Source organism: Musa acuminata, chromosome BXJ1-11 (assembly GCF_036884655.1).
Source record: "Musa acuminata AAA Group cultivar baxijiao chromosome BXJ1-11, Cavendish_Baxijiao_AAA, whole genome shotgun sequence".
NCBI classification, from domain to species: domain Eukaryota; kingdom Viridiplantae; phylum Streptophyta; class Magnoliopsida; order Zingiberales; family Musaceae; genus Musa; species Musa acuminata.
Window position 1 is genome coordinate 14,772,879 of NC_088337.1, and position 19,287 is coordinate 14,792,165.

The 19,287-nt window shown below is 40.6% G+C and overlaps 1 protein-coding gene across 1 annotated transcript; it reads right to left on the reverse strand.

The window, feature by feature from the left end:
- Window positions 1-17,255: 17,255 nt before the first annotated feature.
- Window positions 17,256-19,065, reverse strand: LOC135596602 (sugar transport protein MST4-like). Its single transcript, XM_065088663.1, has 3 exons — window positions 18,669-19,065; window positions 17,878-18,504; window positions 17,256-17,773 (listed from the first exon to the last, which is right to left on the reverse strand). Exons 1-3 carry the CDS (start codon window positions 18,972-18,974, stop codon window positions 17,336-17,338), a joined length of 1,371 nt encoding a protein of 456 aa, XP_064944735.1. The 5' UTR covers window positions 18,975-19,065; the 3' UTR covers window positions 17,256-17,335.
- Window positions 19,066-19,287: the final 222 nt, after the last annotated feature.

Below are 19,287 nucleotides of genomic sequence, written 5' to 3' on the forward strand. Positions count from 1 at the left end.
ATTTTTTGTGGAGATTTCATCGAGAAACCGCTGTTTCTTCGACGTTAATTCTGCTCTTACAAGACAGCACAATTCTGTAGCAAACTTTCACTGATTTCTATCAAACCTATACATGCCTTTAACCCGTCAACAAAAGAGAGATCTTAACATCACAGATTTGGAGTCATATACTATGGCATCTGAGGAGGCAATCAATGCTAAATTTGAAGCCTTTGAGGCACGAATCGAGGATAAGATTCGGACTCTCCTTACCGAATTCGGTTTAGGCCGACCACCAAGCCCGAAGAAATCACATCAAGGAGAGAGCTCTAATCAATCAAATCATGCCCAAAGAGATGACTTCCAAGGGAGGGGAGGTTCTATGACCGACCCCAACTATTCGCGCATGAGAGTGGACTTCCCTAGATGGGAAGAAGGAGACCCAATTGGTTGGATCTCGCGCGCGGAGCGATATTTTCGTTACCATAAAACTGCGGATGCATCCATGGTGGAAATTGCAGCTATACATCTTGAAGGGGATGCCATACAATGGTTTGACTGGTTTGAACACACTTATGGAGCCCTTTCATGGTGACAATTCAAAGAAGGACTACTGATCCGCTTCGGACCAACTTATTACGAGAACATTGACGGACAACTAGCAAAGATCCAACAAACCTCCACCATTCAGGAGTACCAAACCAGGTTTGAAAGATTATCTAATCAAACTCGTGATTGGTCTGAAAAGCAACTATTGGGGACCTCTTGAGGGCTTAAAGCCGGAGATCCGGGGAGAAGTTAAGGCGCGACAACCATACACGCTTATGGCAGCCATCTCTTTCGCACGACTTCAAGAAGAGCGATTGAACCATGAAGCCCGGAGGACTAGGATCACTCCACAACCTACAATACTAAAGCCCTCAGCACCCCCTACTATCAACCGAGTCCCTGCACTGAAAAGGTTAACAAGAGAAGAACTTCGGGAGCAATCTGCGAAGGGGTTATGTTGGCATTGCGACGAGCCGTGGAGCCACGAGCATCGCTGTAAAAAAGGTAGACTTCTTATGATTGAACTAGTAGAAGAAGAGGTCATTGAACATCTAGAAGAGAGCCTTGAACATAAAGAAGAAGATATGGAAGAAGAGTCACAGCCGACCGACATTACGGTACACGCACTAGCCGGCTACTCAAACCCGCAAACGATGAAAGTTGGAGGCTTTCTCAAACAACAGCCGATCACTATTCTCATCGACACGAGTAGCACTAATAACTTCCTGAATAGTAAGGTTGCTGCTCGGATGGCACTGTATATTGAAGGTTGCAGCAAGTTCGATGTAAAGGTTGTCGACGGCAGAATCCTAAAGTGCGACCAAAGATGCCCGTAGGTGAAACTATTGCTACAAGACCAAAAAATTATCACCGATTTCTTCCTCCTACCAATCAATGACTATGAGGCAGTGATTGGTATAGAATGGCTGACTACACTAGGTGATGTCTCTTGGAACTTTTCTAAATTAATTATGAAATTCTACTGTAAGGGCAAACAGATCATCCTACGCGAGAAGCGCGGAAGCAACGTTACCACTATTTCGACCCAATGAATGGAGAAAGTTTTACACAAGGTAAATGGTGGCTTTTTGATGCACCTCCAGCAGCAACCAGAAGGGAAGAAAATAGAAATTGAAGATCAAAATCTTGCCCAATTGCTTACTGAATGTGCCGACATATTTGCTGAACCGCGCGGTCTTCCTCCTTCTCGGCAACATGACCATCGAATTCTAATCCTTCCGGGCAAGCCAACAACGAACACTCGACCGTACTAATATTCTCACCTCCAGAAAGATGAAATTGAAAAGATCGTAAAGGAGATGCTTGAAACAAGGGTGATTCGGCCAAGTTGCAGCCCCTATTCCTCACCGGTGCTACTTGTACGCAAGAAGGACGGAACTTGGCGGATGTGCATCGACTACCGAGCTTTAAATGGCATCACCGTCAAGGACAAGTACCCAATACTAGTGGTGGATGAACTTCTTGATGAATTGAAAGGAGCTCGAGTCTTCACGAAGTTGGACCTCCGATCCGGTTACCACCAAATTCGGGTATGTGACGATGACATTCCAAAAACTGCATTTCGCACACATGATGGCCATTATGAATTCTTGGTAATGCCTTTTGGACTCACTAATGCTCCTTCAACCTTTCAAAGTCTCATGAATGATATTTTTCGGAGCTTTCTTCGTAAATTTGTGCTAGTATTTTTCGATCATATTCTCATTTACAGCCCTTCTCTTGAGACTCACTTTTAGCATTTACGGATTGTTTTGACGATCCTTCGGGAGAATACTCTTTTTGTTAAGCAACCAAAGTGCAGCTTTCTCCAGCAAAAAGTAGAGTACCTTGGGCATATAATATCAGAAGAAGGAGTGGCGGTAGACCCAACAAAAATTGAGGCAATGCAAGGCTGGTCGAAACCTACAAATGTGAAATTACTGCGGGGGTTCCTTGGACTAACGAGCTACTACCGAATATTTGTTAAGGACTATGGGAAGATCAGTGCACCACTCACTTCTTTACTGAAAAAAGATGCTTTCCAATGGTCGGACAAAGCCTCTGTTGCCTTCGACAAACTTAAAGCAGCCATGACAACGACGCCGGTGCTTGCGCTACCAGATTTCAATAGACCCTTCATCATTGAGGCCGATGCATCTGGAGTCGGAATTGGAGCCGTTCTCATGCAAAATAGTCGACCACTCACATACACTAGCTGTTAGGATCGGAGCGGCACTAAGAGGGGGGGGTGAATTAGTGCAGCAGATTAAAACTTCGATTTTAACAAAATCTTTCGTACGTTAAGAACGAAACTTGAAAAGTTTAACTTGAAGGCGTATTCTTAAAGTTGCGCAGCAAGAGTAATAAGGAACTAAAGCAGTAAGAAGATTTACAGTAATGTAAATGACAATAATAAAATGCAAACCAGAGATTACGCCGATTTTTAGAGTGGTTCGGTCAAATGACCTACTCCACTTGCGAGGCCCCTCTTCGATGAGGCTCCCACCTTCCACTAGCAAGTCTCTTGAAATGGAAGGGTAAACACCTCTCTTACAACCTTTTACAAGCAGCTCAACCTCTAGCAAATTGAAAACAAGACTTGCTAAGACTTTCTAAGACTTTTCTCTCAATCAAAATGCTTCACAAAAGTTGTAACCTCAGCTGAGATTTGAGGGGTATTTATAGGCCTCAAGAGGATTCAAATTTTGGGCTCCAAAATTAGAATTCTCTTAGGGTTCCCGGTGCTGGAGGTTCCACCGCCCAGCCAGGCGGTGCCACCGCCCAGCGCTCGGGTGCTGGACGGTGCAACCGCCCAACCAAGGAGGTGTCACCGCCCAGCACTCGGGTGCTGGGCGGTGGCACCGCCTGGCTCTCCAATTCATTTGTTTGGCTTAATTTTAGCCCAAACCAAATCTGACTCTGGGCCCAGTTGGCCCCTAACCAGGATATAGGATTATCTCTTAATCCTAATCCTAATTACAGGTGAACTACATAACACAAAAAAAACATCCTAAGCAAGTTTTTTAACCGCGAACGTCGAGTCTTGTTCCGGCGAGCTTTCCGACGAACTTCTTCCGACGGACTCCCTGCAAGCTCCCAATCTTTGTGATGACTTTAACGAGTAGCCGAGCCTTCTTGGCGATCTCCGCGAGCCTCCGACGATTTCTTCGGCGAACTTCCGACACATTCCCGATTTCTTCTCGGATGGTTCCGGCAGCATCTCCGATGATTCTTCGGTCTCTTAAACGTCCATCGAGCTCGACTCCGGTATCCTTGCTTTATGTTTTCTGGTTATCGTAGTTAATCCTGCACACTTAACTCAATAATATGGATTATATCAATTAACCCACCAATTGATTATATCATCAAAATCCGAGATTCAACAATCTCCCCCTTTTTGATGATGACAATCAATTGATGACGGAGTTAAACATAACTCCCCCTATCTATATGCCATATTATGAGAAGATAAAAAACACTTGAATTCCATCCCATTGGATTCAAGCATAACCCGATAAGTTCTAATCGTAGAACTTATCGTTATCCTCATTAAACAATAGTAAGTACGAAACTTCGATGAAAATCATAAGTTAAATGATACGGGACGAATTTTGCTGCGACAGAAGATAAAGATTTTCAATATAAATTTCATGATATCAATCTTGTGATATTTTCAAGGATTTGCAAGTCATATAAGACATTCATATCACACAGAAGATAAAGATTTTCAATATAAATTTCATGATATCAATCTTGTGATATTTTCAAGGATTTGCAAGTCATATAAGACATTCATATCACACAGGTTTTTGTAATTCATATTAGTCATGCTATCATTCTGGTGTAAGTCATCACTTCTCCCCCTTTGTCATCAACAAAAAGAGACAAGCCAGCTAATTGATGATCATAGAAAAAGGTTTAGCATTTATCAAAGTTCATCATTCAAATTTGCCAGAAATAGTTTATCCAAAAGACAGCATCATCTATGCAGATTAAGACAGTAGTTATCTAAAAGGAAAGATCAATTATCGTTCAATCGATGACAAACTTGAACTTGTTTTTAAAAGCAAACAGAACAGAATAAAAAGATACATCAATTTAATCCTTAGGAGGTAATCCACAGTGCTGATACATGATATCTATTTTTTCATTCATCTGTCGTAGTGTCTTCAAAATTTCAACTTGTTGATTCTGAATTTCTTCTTGCTGTGATTTGATCTGAGATAGCTCCGTCATAATGATATCTTCAGAGGAGGAAACAGGAGCTAAAGGTGCTTCGCCAAAGGGACTAGGAGGAGGAGATTCATTTCCCATAAGAATTGGTGTTTCGGGTTGTTCTATTGGTGGAGGAATTGGATCCATCCTTCTAGGCTGCCTAACCCATATGCCATTGCTAAAAGTGCACCTAAGTTTTTTCAGCAGGTTTTTATTTATTATGTTATATTGATCATTTTGAATAGATTCTTCATCGGGTGGAATGCAAATGTCATAGGCATGAAGAATTCTAGTGATTAACCCCCCATATGGCAATATAGTATCTTTAGTCATAATATCCTGCATGTGTTGGCGAATCAAGTACCCAAAACAATTATGCTGACCGGTCATAATCCAATACATGGTTCCTATCTCTAGTTGACTTATTTCGTCAAGATGAAATTGTTTGGGGAATATGATGCTTGTGATAATGTGATGAAGAATTTTAGAGTTGAAAGGCAGTAAGTGTTCACAGCTCTTGGGTAGGAAGTCAAGGTTTGGATTTGCAAAAATTGTTTTCACGGCTTCGGCATAGGTTGCTCCTATTTTTTTGACGTCCCATTTACCTTTAAAATAGCATCCCCTATCTTTTTCAGTTATGCCAATTAGCTCACAAATGGTGCTGTCAAATATTCTAATGGGTGTTCCTAGAATGTAAGTGCTTAGGCTATCATTGTCTTCATATAGGTTGGCATAGAACAATCTCACTAACCGTGGATAGATTGGTTCATCTATTTGTAGTAGAGGTAGAGCTTCTAGGTGTGCAAACCACCTAATGGGTTCTAAGTCCTCTAGTTCATCCAAATCAACGTATTTTCCCTTATGGACACATCGTGTTTCAAATTTTGGAAAGCTTAGGGCTACCTCTTTTGATCTAAAAAGGTCATGGTTATATGAATCTCCTTCAATCCTTATTCCTTTTGATCTCTTAGGAGCCATTTTCTAGACAACATGATGATGAAATTGTGAAAAATAAGCAAGAGAAAGAGAAAAGAAAAGAGGGATTTCAAGTGTTACCTTGTGGAGATTATGTTGAGAGATGGAAAGCTTGGACCACCAAGAATCCTTCTCCAATGTTTCTAAGAGTTAGAATGAGAGTTAGAGGGAATGGGAGAGGTCTTTCTTTGGGTTGGGGGCGGTGTCACCGCCGGCCCTAACCCCTCGGGTTAAAAGGGTGACTCGGTTGGTGTCACCGCCAAACTGGTCGGTGTCACCGCCTGGCGCCCGAGCGCCAGTCGGTGCAACCGCCGGATCTGGCGGTGCCATCGCTGGCATCACGCGGAGGAAAGAAAAAATTTTCTTCCTTCCTTTTGTTTAGCTTCTTCCCTCAAGATCATAATTTATACTTTAATGGATCATTTTGAATTGAAGAAGAAGGAAGAATTCAAATTCATAAACGAAGGGAAAAGAACGAGTCCTTTTTGTGAAGTTCATTTTAGGGACAGTTTAGCATGCCTAATTCCCTTCGGATGAATTCAAATTGGTCTTCATTCAAAGCTTTTGTAAATATATCTGCTAATTGATGCTTTGTGTCAATGAATTCTAGAACAACATCATTGTTAAGAACATGATTGCGTATGAAATGATGCCTAACGTTGATGTGCTTAGTTCTAGAGTGCTGAATTGGATTTTTAGTAAGGCATATGGCACTAGTATTATCGCATTTTATGGGAATATTTTCAAGGTGAATTCCATAGTCTTCTAATGTATTTTTCATCCAAATTACTTGTGCACAACATGCACTTGCAGCAATGTATTCGGCTTCCGCCGTAGATAGTGCAACTGAATTTTGTTTCTTGGAAGTCCAAGAAACAAGTGCATGTCCTAAAAATTGGCATGTTCCGGATGTACTTTTTCTATCTATCCTGCATCCGCCAAAATCGGCATCTGCATAAGCTATTAGATCGAATTTTTCAGATTTTGGATACCACAATCCTAAATTTGGAGTTCCTTTAAGATATCTAAATATTCTTTTAACACTCTTAAGATGAGATAATTTAGGATTAGATTGAAACCTAGCGCAAAGTCCTACACTAAACATAATATCCGGTCTAGTCGCAGTGAGATAGAGTAGACTACCTATCATTCCCCTATATGTTTTTTGATCGAAACTTTCACAATTTTCATCCATATCTAACTTAGTCGCAGTACTCATAGGGGTGTTTATTGCTTTTGAATTATCCATGTTAAATCGTTTTAACAATTCTAATGTATATTTAGATTGGTTAAGAAATATACCATCACTAAGTTGTTTGATTTGTAATCCCAAAAAGAAAGTTAATTCACCCATTAAACTCATTTCAAATTCAAGACTCATACATTTGGCAAATGATTCACATAGTGATTCATCCGAAGAGCCAAACACAATATCGTCAACATAAATTTGCACAATAAGAAAATTATTTTCAAAATATTTAATAAACAATGTAGTATCAACCTTGCCTTTGGTAAAATTATTTAAAGTAAGAAAGGAACTAAGACTTTCATACCAAGCTCTAGGAGCTTGTTTTAAGCCATAGAGAGCTTTAGTCAAATTGAATACATGATTAGGAAGAAGAGAATTTTCAAATCCGGGAGGTTGTTCGACAAATACTTCTTCGGAAATAAAACCATTCAAGAAAGCACTTTTAACATCCATTTGAAATAGTTTAAAATTATTACTACTAGCATTGGCAAGGAGCATCCTTATGGCTTCTAATCGAGCCACGGGAGCGAAGGTTTCTTTGTAATCGATACCTTCTTCTTGGTTGAAACATTTGGCCACTAATCTAGCCTTATTTCTAACCACGATACCATTTTCGTCTTGCTTGTTTCTAAAGACCCACTTAGTACCTATGACTAAGTGGTCACTTGGTCTAGGAACAAGCTTCCATACCTCATTCCTCTCAAATTGGTTCAATTCTTCTTGCATTGCTATGATCCAAAAATCATCTTTTAAAGCTTCATCAATGCATTTAGGTTCAATTTGAGAAAGGAAAGCGGCGTTAGCACCGAAATTTTTTAAAGAAGAACGAGTTTGAACCCCTTTTGATGTATCTCCTATAATTTGCTCTTTTGGATGAGCATCTACATACTTCCATTCTTTTGGTAAAGAAATTTCAGAAGAAGATGCATTCAAATGGCTATTTTGAGGAGAGGGTTCATTTAAATTCAAATTATCAAAACCAAGATCATCATCAAAATCATTTTTCTTTAAATCGGAAATTTCCTTAAAAACTACATGAATAGACTCTTCAATTACTAAAGTTCTTTTATTAAAAACCCGAAAAGCTTTAGAAACAGAAGAGTAACCAAGAAAGCATTTACAACCAAAAACTTTAAAATAGGAGATGTTTGGTTTTTTGTTATTCCATAATTCATAGAGAGTTTTGGATAAGGATGGTCTTATTAGGACTCTATTCATGATGTAGCAAGCCATATTTATGGCTTCGGCCCAAAAGTACTTAAGTAAACTATGTTCATTCAACATAGTTCTTGCCATTTCTTGTAGGTTTCTATTTTTCCTTTCAACTACTCCATTTTGTTGAGGATTTCTTGGAGTTGAGAAGTTGTGATTGTACCCATTACTTTCGCAAAAATTTTGAAAGTCACGGTTTTGGAATTCACCACCGTGATCACTCCGAATTGATGAAATCATGAAGCCTTTTTCATTTTGAGTGAGTTTACAAAATTTAGAGAAACACTTGAAGCAATCACTTTTGTGAGCTAAGAAATAGGTCCAAGTGTATCTAGAGTAGTCATCCACAATCACAAAAGCATATTTGCTTCCACCTAGACTTGTTGTATCAATTGGTCCAAATAAGTCCAAATGGATCAATTGTAATGGTCTAGTAGTGCTAATTTGATTTTTTGGTTTGAAGCTTGTTTTTATTTGTTTGCCTAGTTGACATGCATCGCATACTTTATCCTTAATAAACTTTATATTTGGAATTCCTCGTAATAATTCTTGAGATGATATCTTAGATATTGTTTTCATGCTTGCATGGCCTAATCTCCTATGCCAAAGCCAAGCATCATCATTTACGGCGGAAAAGCTCATTTCATTACTTAGTTCATCAAGATTGATGGTATAGACATTATTTTGTTTTAAAGCAATCATAGTCATGTTATGATTTGGTTTTTCAATAATGCACATATTTGATTCAAATCTAACGATGTAACCTTTATCGCATAGTTGACTAATACTCAAGAGATTATGTTTCAATCCATCAACTAGTAAGACATCATCAATGGAAAAATTAAATTTGTTACCAATAGTTCCCTTGCCAATGATTTTGCCCTTGTTGTTGTCTCCGAAGGTAACGTACCCTTCTTCTTTGCTAGTGAGCATAGAGAAATGAGATGGATCTTCAGTCATATGTCTTGAGCATCCACTATCGAGATACCATCTCTTGCTCCTAGCTTGTGGGTTTGTCTACAAAAGAGGATGATTTTTAGGTACCCATTTGATTTTGGGTGCCTCAAAAATTGACCCACTAACTTTGTTATTTATGATTGAATTCTTTATAGTTCCTTTAGGAACCCATATTAATTTTTGTGAACTAATTTTCCTAAATGGGCATTTGTAGGCAATATGTCCGGATTTGCAACAAAAGTTGCATTTCATATAAGAGGAAACATGTAATGTAGGTCCTTTTATGAAAGTGGTAGGATTTTGATGTAATCCTTTTACAAATCCAATTCCATTTCTATTTGCGATGTGACCCTTGTGTGCAAGGATCATATCTAATCCTTTGCTACCAACCTTGAACTTGTTTAAGGTTTCCTTAAGAAGCAAATTTTCATTTTTTATTGCTTCTAAGTGCTCACACTTAGAGCATGGAGGAGTTTGAAGACTATCAAACTTATCTTGTAGCAAAGCATGCTCTTTCTTTAAGATACTTAACTTCTTGCTAACAGTTCTACATTCATCAAATAATTCATGAAAAGCGATAGATAGTTCTTCAAAAGATAAATCTTCATTAAATAAATCACATACCTCTTCTCCTAACGCTATTAGCGCGTAATGAGCAACTTGCTCGGTGTTGGACTCCTCTTCTTCGGATGCGCTTGAATCATCCCACGTTGCCTTGAACGCCTTCTTCTTTGATGTTCTCTTTTTGGCTTGAGGACAATCGTTCTTATAGTGTCCCGGTTTTTTGCAATCATAGCAAATCACTTGGTCCTTCTTTTGTTCAAATTTATTTTTTTATTATTTTTAAATCTGTTCTTTTTTAAATATTTTTTAAATTTTTGAGTCAAAAGTGCAATGTCATTGTCACTGTCCTCATCACTTGATGTTCCTTTCAAGTGGTCTTCTTGTGATTTGAGTGCCATATCCTTCCTGTTCTTTGAAAGGGGGTTCTCGAGCTCGTCATGAGCTTGACATGTCATTTCGTAGGTCATTAGAGACCCAATGAGTTCTTCAAGAGGGAATGCTTTAAGGTCTTTGGCCTCTTGAATGGCCGTAACTTTTGGATCCCAACTTTTAGGGAGAGATCTTAAGATTTTAGTTACTAGTTCAAAGTTAGTAAAATCTTTACCAAGAGCTTTGAGTCCATTGATGACATCCGTAAACCGGGTGTACATGTCTCCGATGGACTCACTTGGTTTCATTCGGAAAAGTTCGTAAGAGTGCACAAGGATGTTGATTTTGGACTCTTTCACTCGGCTAGTGCCTTCATGAGTGACCTCAAGAGTTCTCCAAATATCAAAAGCCGAATCACACATTGAAACACGATTAAATTCGTTTTTGTCTAGTGCACAAAACAAGGCATTCATAGCCTTTGCATTTAAAGCAAAAACCTTCTTCTCCGATTCATCCCATTTGCACATCGGAAGAGAAGATTTTAGAAATCCATTCTCGACAATAGACCAAAGCTCAAAGTCCGTAGAAATGAGGAAGATTCTCATGCGAGTCTTCCAATATGTGTAATCCGACCCATTAAACAAAGGTGGTCGTGCAATAGAATGACCCTCTTGCATGCCGGAGTAAGCCATCTCTCTTGGGTATTAAACCAAATATGAGAGATAACCTTGCTCTGATACCACTTGTTAGGATCGGAGCGGCACTAAGAGGGGGGGGTGAATTAGTGCAGCGGATTAAAACTTCGATTTTAACAAAATCTTTCGTACGTTAAGAACGAAACTTGAAAAGTTTAACTTGAAGGCGATTTTTAGAGTGGTTCGGTCAATGACAATAATAGTAAGGAACTAAAGCAGTAAGAAGATTTGCAGTAATGTAAATGACAATAATAAAATGCAAACCAGAGATTACGCCGATTTTTAGAGTGGTTCGGTCAAATGACCTACTCCACTTGCGAGGCCCCTCTTCGATGAGGCTCCCACCTTCCACTAGCAAGTCTCTTGAAATGGAAGGGTAAACACCCCTCTTACAACCTTTTACAAGCAGCTCAACCTCTTACAAATTTTCAATAAAAAAAAAGAAGGAGGAGAACTCTCTAGCAAATTGAAAACAAGACTTGCTAAGACTTTCTAAGACTTTTCTCTCAATCAAAATGCTTCACAAAAGTTGTAACCTCAGCTGAGATTTGAGGGGTATTTATAGGCCTCAAGAGGATTCAAATTTTGGGCTCCAAAATTTGAATTCTCTTAGGGTTCCCGGTGCTGGAGGTTCCACCGCCCAGCGCTCGGGTGCAGGACGGTGCAACCGCCCAGCCAAGGAGGTGTCACCGCCCAGCCAGGCGGTGCCACCGCCTGGCTCTCCAATTCATTTGTTTGGCTTAATTTTAGCCCAAACCAAATCTGACTCTGGGCCCAGTTGGCCCCTAACCAGGATATCGGATTATCTCTTAATCCTAATCCTAATTACAGGTGAACTACATAACACAAAAAAACATCCTAAGCAAGTTTTTTAACTGCGAACGTCGAGTCTTGTTCCGGCGAGCTTTCCGACGAACTTCTTCCGACGGACTCCCCGCAAGCTCCCAATCTTTGTGATGACTTTAACGAGTAGCCGAGCCTTCTTGGCGATCTCCGCGAGCCTCCGACGATTTCTTCGGCGAACTTCCGACATGTTCCCGATTTCTTCTCGGATGGTTCCGGCAGCATCTCCGATGATTCTTCGGTCTCTTAAACATCCATCGAGCTCGACTCCGGTATCCTTGCTTTATGTTTTCTGGTTATCGTAGTTAATCCTGCACACTTAACTCAATAATATGGATTAGATCAATTAACCCACCAATTGATGATATCATCAAAATCCGAGATTCAACACTAGCAAGGCATTATCTCCCTCCCATCAAAACATGTCAGTATATGATAAGGAGATGCTTGCCATTGTACACGCAGTAACGAGGTGGAGACCCTACCTGATCGGCTGACGATTTCAAATTAAAACTGACCATAAAAGCCTCAAGTACTTTTTGGAGCAAAAGATATCATCCCCTGAGCAGCAAAAATGGGTAACCAAACTTCTTGGATTTGATTATGAAATTATTTACAAAAAGGGGAAAGAAAACGTTGTTGCAGATGCACTCTCACGGCTACCTGAACAAGTTAAGGTTTCAGCCATCTCACTTCCTACCACCGATCTCCTCAAGGACATTAGGGAAGAATGGAAGAAGGATCCAGAGATTAGCAAGATCATAAAAAAATTGGAGGAGGATCCAAGTGCAATAGCCCACTACACCTGGGATTCGAGGGATCTACGCTACAAAGGTCGCATTGTGCTTATACCTGACTCCCCTTGCATCGCAATCATCTTGCATGAAATGCACTCCATACCTTCAGCAGGGCACTCTGGATTCCTAAGAACCTATAAAAGAGTGAAGCAAAATTTTTATTGGAGAGGGATGAAAAAAATTATTGCTGAATATGTGGCACAATGTGATGTATGTCAACAGCACAAGGGTGAAACTGTGGCAAATCCAGGGAAGCTACAACCACTACCCATACCAGACTCAGTATGGACTGACATCTCCATGGATTTCATTGAAGGGCTACCATCTTCCAAAGGTAAAAGCACGATTCTCGTGGTGGTTGATCGACTTACGAAATATGCTCATTTTTGTGCTGTGAGAAATCCCTACACTACTGCTAGTATTGCCCAGATTTTCATAGAAAATATTTTTAAACTGCATGGGATGCCAAGGTCCATCGTAAGTGATCATGACAGGATCTTCACTAGTAAATTTTGGACCGAGTTATTTCAGTTACAAGGCACCAAACTCAAGATGAGCACAGCGTATCATCCACAAACCGACGGCCAAACAGAGGCGGTAAATAGGTGCTTAGAGACGTACCTCCGGTGTTTCGCTAGCGACCGACCAAAAGAGTGGGCGAAATGGCTTCCCTGGGCCAAATAATGGTATAATACTACATATCATTCATCTACAAAATGTGCCCCTTATGAAGCATTGTATGGTCGACCAGCACTTGTGATTCCAAAGTATGTAATTGGCTCAGCCAAGGTAGATCAGGTTGACCAAGAATTGATTGATAGGGACAAACTCTTACAACTGTTAAAAGATAATCTCTCTACCGCTCAAGCCAGAATGAAGCAGCAAGCCGACACACGACGAAGTGAAAGAGAATTTTCAGTGGGAGATTGGGTTTATCTTCGCCTACAACCATACAAGCAACTCTCTATCAATACTCGAGCCTCCATGAAGCTATCCCCATGTTTTTATGGGCCCTATCAGATCACAGAGAGTATTGGAGCCGTGGCATACAGACTTAAATTACCTGAGGATGCCAAAATTCACCCTGTCTTCCACGTATCATGCCTAAAGCCCAAGTTGGGAGAACACGAGTCACCCCAGATACAACTGCCCAACACAACTGAGGATGGAGTTATTCAAGCCCAACCACAAGCCATCCTCGATCGCACGATCGTAATGCGTCGTCGACATCCCTCTACTGAAGTACTAGTGCATTGGAATAATCTACCACTTGAAGACGCCACATGGGAACCATATGAGGAGCTGAAGACCCGGTTCCCTGAGTTCATGGAATCTCAGCCTTGAGGACAAGGCTGATTTGAAGAGTCCTAATTGAGAGGGACATTCTGTTTGGACTCTAGCTAGGAGAGTCCTAATTGAAAGGGACATTCATGTAAGAGGTTTTTTCTTAGAGAAGAATTAGGAGTTGTAAGGGAATAGGAGTCTTGAGTAGGAGTCCTATTAGGAGTTGGTTAGAAGTAAGAGTTTTAAGTAGGAGTCCTATTAGGAGTTAGGGTTTAGAAGCCCTATAAATAGTCATGTATTCTTCCTCTTTTAATAAGCAATAGATGAATCTTTTCTGCAGCCTTTGAGCAGCAACTTAGAGGGAGGAACCCCTATAGAGTTCCAAGGAGGCCGATCCCCTAAAGAGATCAACCCCAAGTTTAGAATCTGCAAGGGTTCTAACAGCAATTTCCCCTAACAGGAGGTGGCTCCACCTGGGCTCAGTGTCCGAGCACTGGCTGAGCGGTGCAACCGTCTCAGTTAGGAGGTTACACCGCCTGAGCTCGGTCTTCGAGTTTTGGCAGGAGGTGCAACCGCCCTTGACAGGAGGTGGCACCGCCCAAAGGCTCAGTATTCGAGCTCTGCCAAGCGATGCAACCGCTCCAGTCAGGAGGTGCAACCGCCTGATCCTGGAATTTCGGGAATTGACATTTTTGAGCTCCAAATTTGAACTGGGTTGGGGCCTATAAATACCCCACTCATTCAGCACTGAAAGGATACAAAATACACTCCGAAATCTTGATCTTGTTTTGTGATTTTTAGAGCTCAAAATTATTGTAAAGGCCAAAAGTTCTTCTCCCTCTTTTCTTCCAAGTTCTGAGCTTTAAAGTGAGGAGAGAAAATTCTGTAAGGGTTGTCTCCTAAGCCCGTCAAAATGAGTGAAACTGTAAAAGGGTGGTTGGCCTTCGCCTATTGAAGGAAGGCCTCTAGTTGACGTTGGTGACCTAGTTGTGGAGGAAGCCAAAAGTGGAGTAGGTCAAGATTGACCGAACCACTCTAAATCTCGGTTTGCATTTACTTTGAGCATATTATCTTTACTGCAAACCTCCTCTAAAGCTTACTTCTTTCTGCGTATATACGATCGGGTTTCAAGCTTTGCACTTTCCAAATCAGCGGTGAGACGTAAATCTGTTTTTTTGTACGATCATAATATTTCAGTTTGCGTTTACGTTTTGATTTCTATCATAACTGCAAACTGCCTTTATATCCTTGCTTAAAATGCATCTCGCCTAATCAAGTGATTTACGAATCACCATTTAGACGTAAATCAGTTTCTTCGTACGAACGTCGTATTTCAGTTTGCGCTTATATTCTGGTTTTCATCAAAACTGCAAACTGCCTTCATAGATTGACTTTAACGTCATCTCGCTTGATCTTAAGTTAAAGTAATCTTAGAATCGGCTTTCACACCGAAATCATTTTTATTTGAACGCAGTTTTTATCGTTGAAAGATTTCCGCTGCACTAATTCACGCCCCCCCCCCCCCCCCCCCCCCTCTTAGTGCTCTTGATCCTAACACTTACAACTCTTTACAAGCGGTTCACACTCTTACAAATTTTCAGTAAGAAAGAAGGAGGTGAACACTCTAGCAAATTGAAAACAAGACTTGCTATGACTTTTCTAAGACCTTTCTCTCAATCAATTGCTTCTCCAAAAGTTGTAAACTCAGCTGAGATTTGAGGGGTATTTATAGGCCTCAAGAGGATTCAAATTTGGGCTCCAAAATTTGGATTCTCTTTGGTTTCCGATGTTGGCAGTGCCACCGCCTATCAGTGTCAGACACTGATAGTGGACTAGCGGTGCCACCGCCCAACTCTCGGGTGCTGGACGGTGCCACCGCTTGGCTCTCGGGTGATGGGCGGTGCCACCGCCTAGTCTGGCGGTGCCACCGCCAACCCTTCGGTTCACAGGTTGGGCTTTAATTTCAGCCTAAACCAAGTCTAATTTTGGGCCTAGTTGGCCCCTAACCTGGATATAGGATTATCTCTTAATCCTAATCCTAATTACATGTGAACTACATAACTAAAAACATCCTAAGCAAGTTTTCAACCACGAACGTCGAGTCTTGTTCCGACGAGCTTTCCAACGAACTTCTTCCGACGGACTCCCAACAAGCTCCCGATCTTGTGATGACTTTAACGAGTAGTCGAGCCTTCTCGGTGACTTCCGCGAACCTCCGACGATCTCTTCCGCGAACTTCCGAAAATTCCGACAGGTTCTCGATTTCTTCTCGATTGGTTCCGGCAGCATCTCCGACGATTCTTCGGTCTCTTAAACGTCCATCGAGCTTGACTCCGGTATTCTTACTTTGTGTTTTATGGTTATCGTAGTTAATCCTGCATACCTAACTCAATAATATGGATTAGATCAATTAACCCATCAATTGATTTTATCATCAAAATCCGAGATTCAACAATAAGAGGGAACTAATGGCTCATAGGCTAGAGGTTTTTTGTTGCTACCTCCCATTCTCCTCTCCCCTTCTCCTCCTCAGATAGTAGGTATGTAGTTTTGGGTAATGATTAGAGGAGCGTTGTCGTAGCCCTACTGTGTGGATCGCTACTAGAAAAGAGGATGTGTAACCTCCTTCATTCTCTCCTACAAATCTGTAGGGATTCAGAGATATATGATCTCCCTAGGTAAAACACAATCTTTCATATATGCAGTTTTCAGTTTTGCACATCAATCTTCGCATAATAACGAACATCTTTTTAGGAAATATAAGAATTTTATTTTCTATTCTTCCGTTGCGCATGTGATGTCAACCGTAGATGTCTAATGACTTTGAATAAATTTTGAGTATTCACATTAGCTTATAGTTTGTTATTCCATCATCTTTCCAAAATAAGAAACTTAAATTAAGTTCTTAACCTATTTAAAATAATGCTATAGCTTTGTGTTATATCAATCTTACTGATTCCTCAGTTATATGCAAACTACCACTTTTTTTCTCACATCTTCAATTATTTAAGAACTAATGCTATAGCTTTTCTTGTAAAAATTATGTACCAAACACGGCAATTTGGCAACTCAGAATCTCGAATTGGCTTGTAAGTTTCTCAAAATTGTGGAAAGATGTGATAAAATATTTATAATATTTTGATTTACATAATATTGAAACAAATTTCCCTAGAATTTCTAGCAAATTGTGGGCGCCAATGAGATCAAATCTACTCAAAATAATAGTTTAATTAATATTAATATTATAATGATGTTTTATTTAGTTATAAATATTAGCATAACACTAAGATAAAACAAAACAATAGTCTCATATTCTTGGGATATCAATATTCAAAAGGGAAGATTATATATTGATAAAAATATTAAATAATGAACTCGAAAATTGTTTTTGGTTATGTTGTTTTATGATCAAATCTATTCAAAATAATAGTTTTATTAATTTTAATTTTATAATTATATTTTATTTAGTTATATATATTAGCATAACACGAAGACAAAACAAAATGATAACCTCATATTATTACAATATTACTATTCAAAAGTAAAGATTATATATGGGTAAAAGTATTAAATAATAAACTCAACATAAAGATCATGTTGACGAGGTTAGCCCCGACATCCTCAAGGTAAACACAAATCATTGAGTCTTAGACGGAGTGTTTTTTGTCTTCTTCCTCATCCATGAATCTCTTCCAGAACCAATGTTGCTTCCAAACTTTCTCGGTCATTTCATCGATCGGCACGTTCTTGGTCTCGGGCAATAAGAAGATGACGAACAAACCCATCACCACAATCCATGCACCAAAGAAGAAGAAGATCCCGGCACGTAGATGACACATCATAGATAGGAAAGCTTGGGCAATGACAAAGGTGAAAAGCATGTTGGAGCTGACGGCAAAGGCATAGCCGGCGGTCCTCGTCGCCAGGGGGAAAGTTTCACTAGGAATCAACCAGCCAAGTGGACCCCAAGACCAAGCAAAGCTAGAAACGAATAGGCACACGAGCACCACCACCCAAACTGCCACTCCGTGTCCCAGCTCATTGGTTGCTTTCAAATTCACAAGCAAAATGCCTCCAATAGCCACCTGCATGCAAATCACCCCCCACTAGAGTTAGAATCTAATATTTCAAACGATTCCTCGTAATCTATAATTACATGTTTAATATGCCCATGGCTTGTGTCCCTAACCTGTGTGATCAACATCTGGCCACAAGCTTCAAGAAGCAGGAATCTCCTCCCGACTTTGTCCACTAAGACCACTGATACGACGGTAGACAGAACATTGACGATCCCCGTGATGACCGCAGAAAGAAGTGAAGCATCATTCTTAAATCCGATGGTCTGAAAGAGGACTGGTGCATAGAACATGATGGCGTTGATCCCAGTGAACTGCTGGAAGACTTGCATCACGATGGCAATAACCAATTGCGGTCGGCTACTTCTCTTCATGAGATTCTTGAAAGGTTGCTTCACCTGTCGTGCCATCTCGCAGGCGTGTAGTATTTCCTCGTACTCTGCATCGACATTGTCGGTCCCCCGGATCTTCTTCAACATGGCCAAGCCTTCCATAAGCATCTCACGCTCGATGAGGCTCGTCGGGGTCTCCGCAATCACCATGGAGCCCAAGCAAAGCATCATCGCCGGCACTCCAGCCAAGCCAAGCGCAAGTCTCCACCCCCAGGGGTGGATATTGGACACCAAGTAGTTTACAATGTTCGCCACAAAGATCCCGATGGTCACGTCAAGTTGGAAGAGGATGTTTAAGGCTCCACGGACGTGAACTGGTGCGATCTCCGACAAGAATAGAGGAACTGCCTACAGGATGAATAATAGTGGCAAACATATGACACGGAAAGTGAGTTTAACAAAAGATACATCTTCCAGGAGAAATAGGAAGTTAATAGGGAAATTGAGACGGAAACTGAAGAGAAGAGAAACTCTAGAATGAAAAATTGTATGAAAAAGAAAGTAGAGCAAACCTGATTGGCAAATCCAACACCAACTCCGAGGAGAATCCTTCCGATGATCAGCATGGCAATGTTCACAGCAGCTGCGTTCAGGATGACACCAACCAAGAAGAATATTGATGCTGCTTGCATAGTGAGCTTCCGGCCATGTTTCGTGCAAATCTTCGAAGCTACGAAGCTGGCTACCAAGGCAGCAAGGTACAATGATGAAGTGAAAAGCTGAAGGTTTTGGTTATCAAACTTGCAATAGTTGTCTTCCTTGGCTTTGTGCTTCCTCTCAAAGACCGCAGGGAAGAACTCCTCCAAGAAGTCATCCATAGATGTCACTCCCCCTGCAGATTGACCGTACAGATACGATTGATTAGCTCCATGATCAGAAATAGATTGGAGCTGAATGAGGAAGGCTTTAGGCAAAAGCAACATATATGAGGCAGTTGATGACAAAGAGAAAGAACCATCACACAACCAAGTGGAAAATCCAAGCAAGATCTGCAAGCAACCATCTCTTATCTTGTATGATAGAGCATCTCTCTCACCGTATTATCAATACCATCAAATGGGCTAATGTCAACTAAAGAAAATAAACAATCATTTTCCTGTTGTACCTCAATAACAAGTTGTGCCTTTTGTT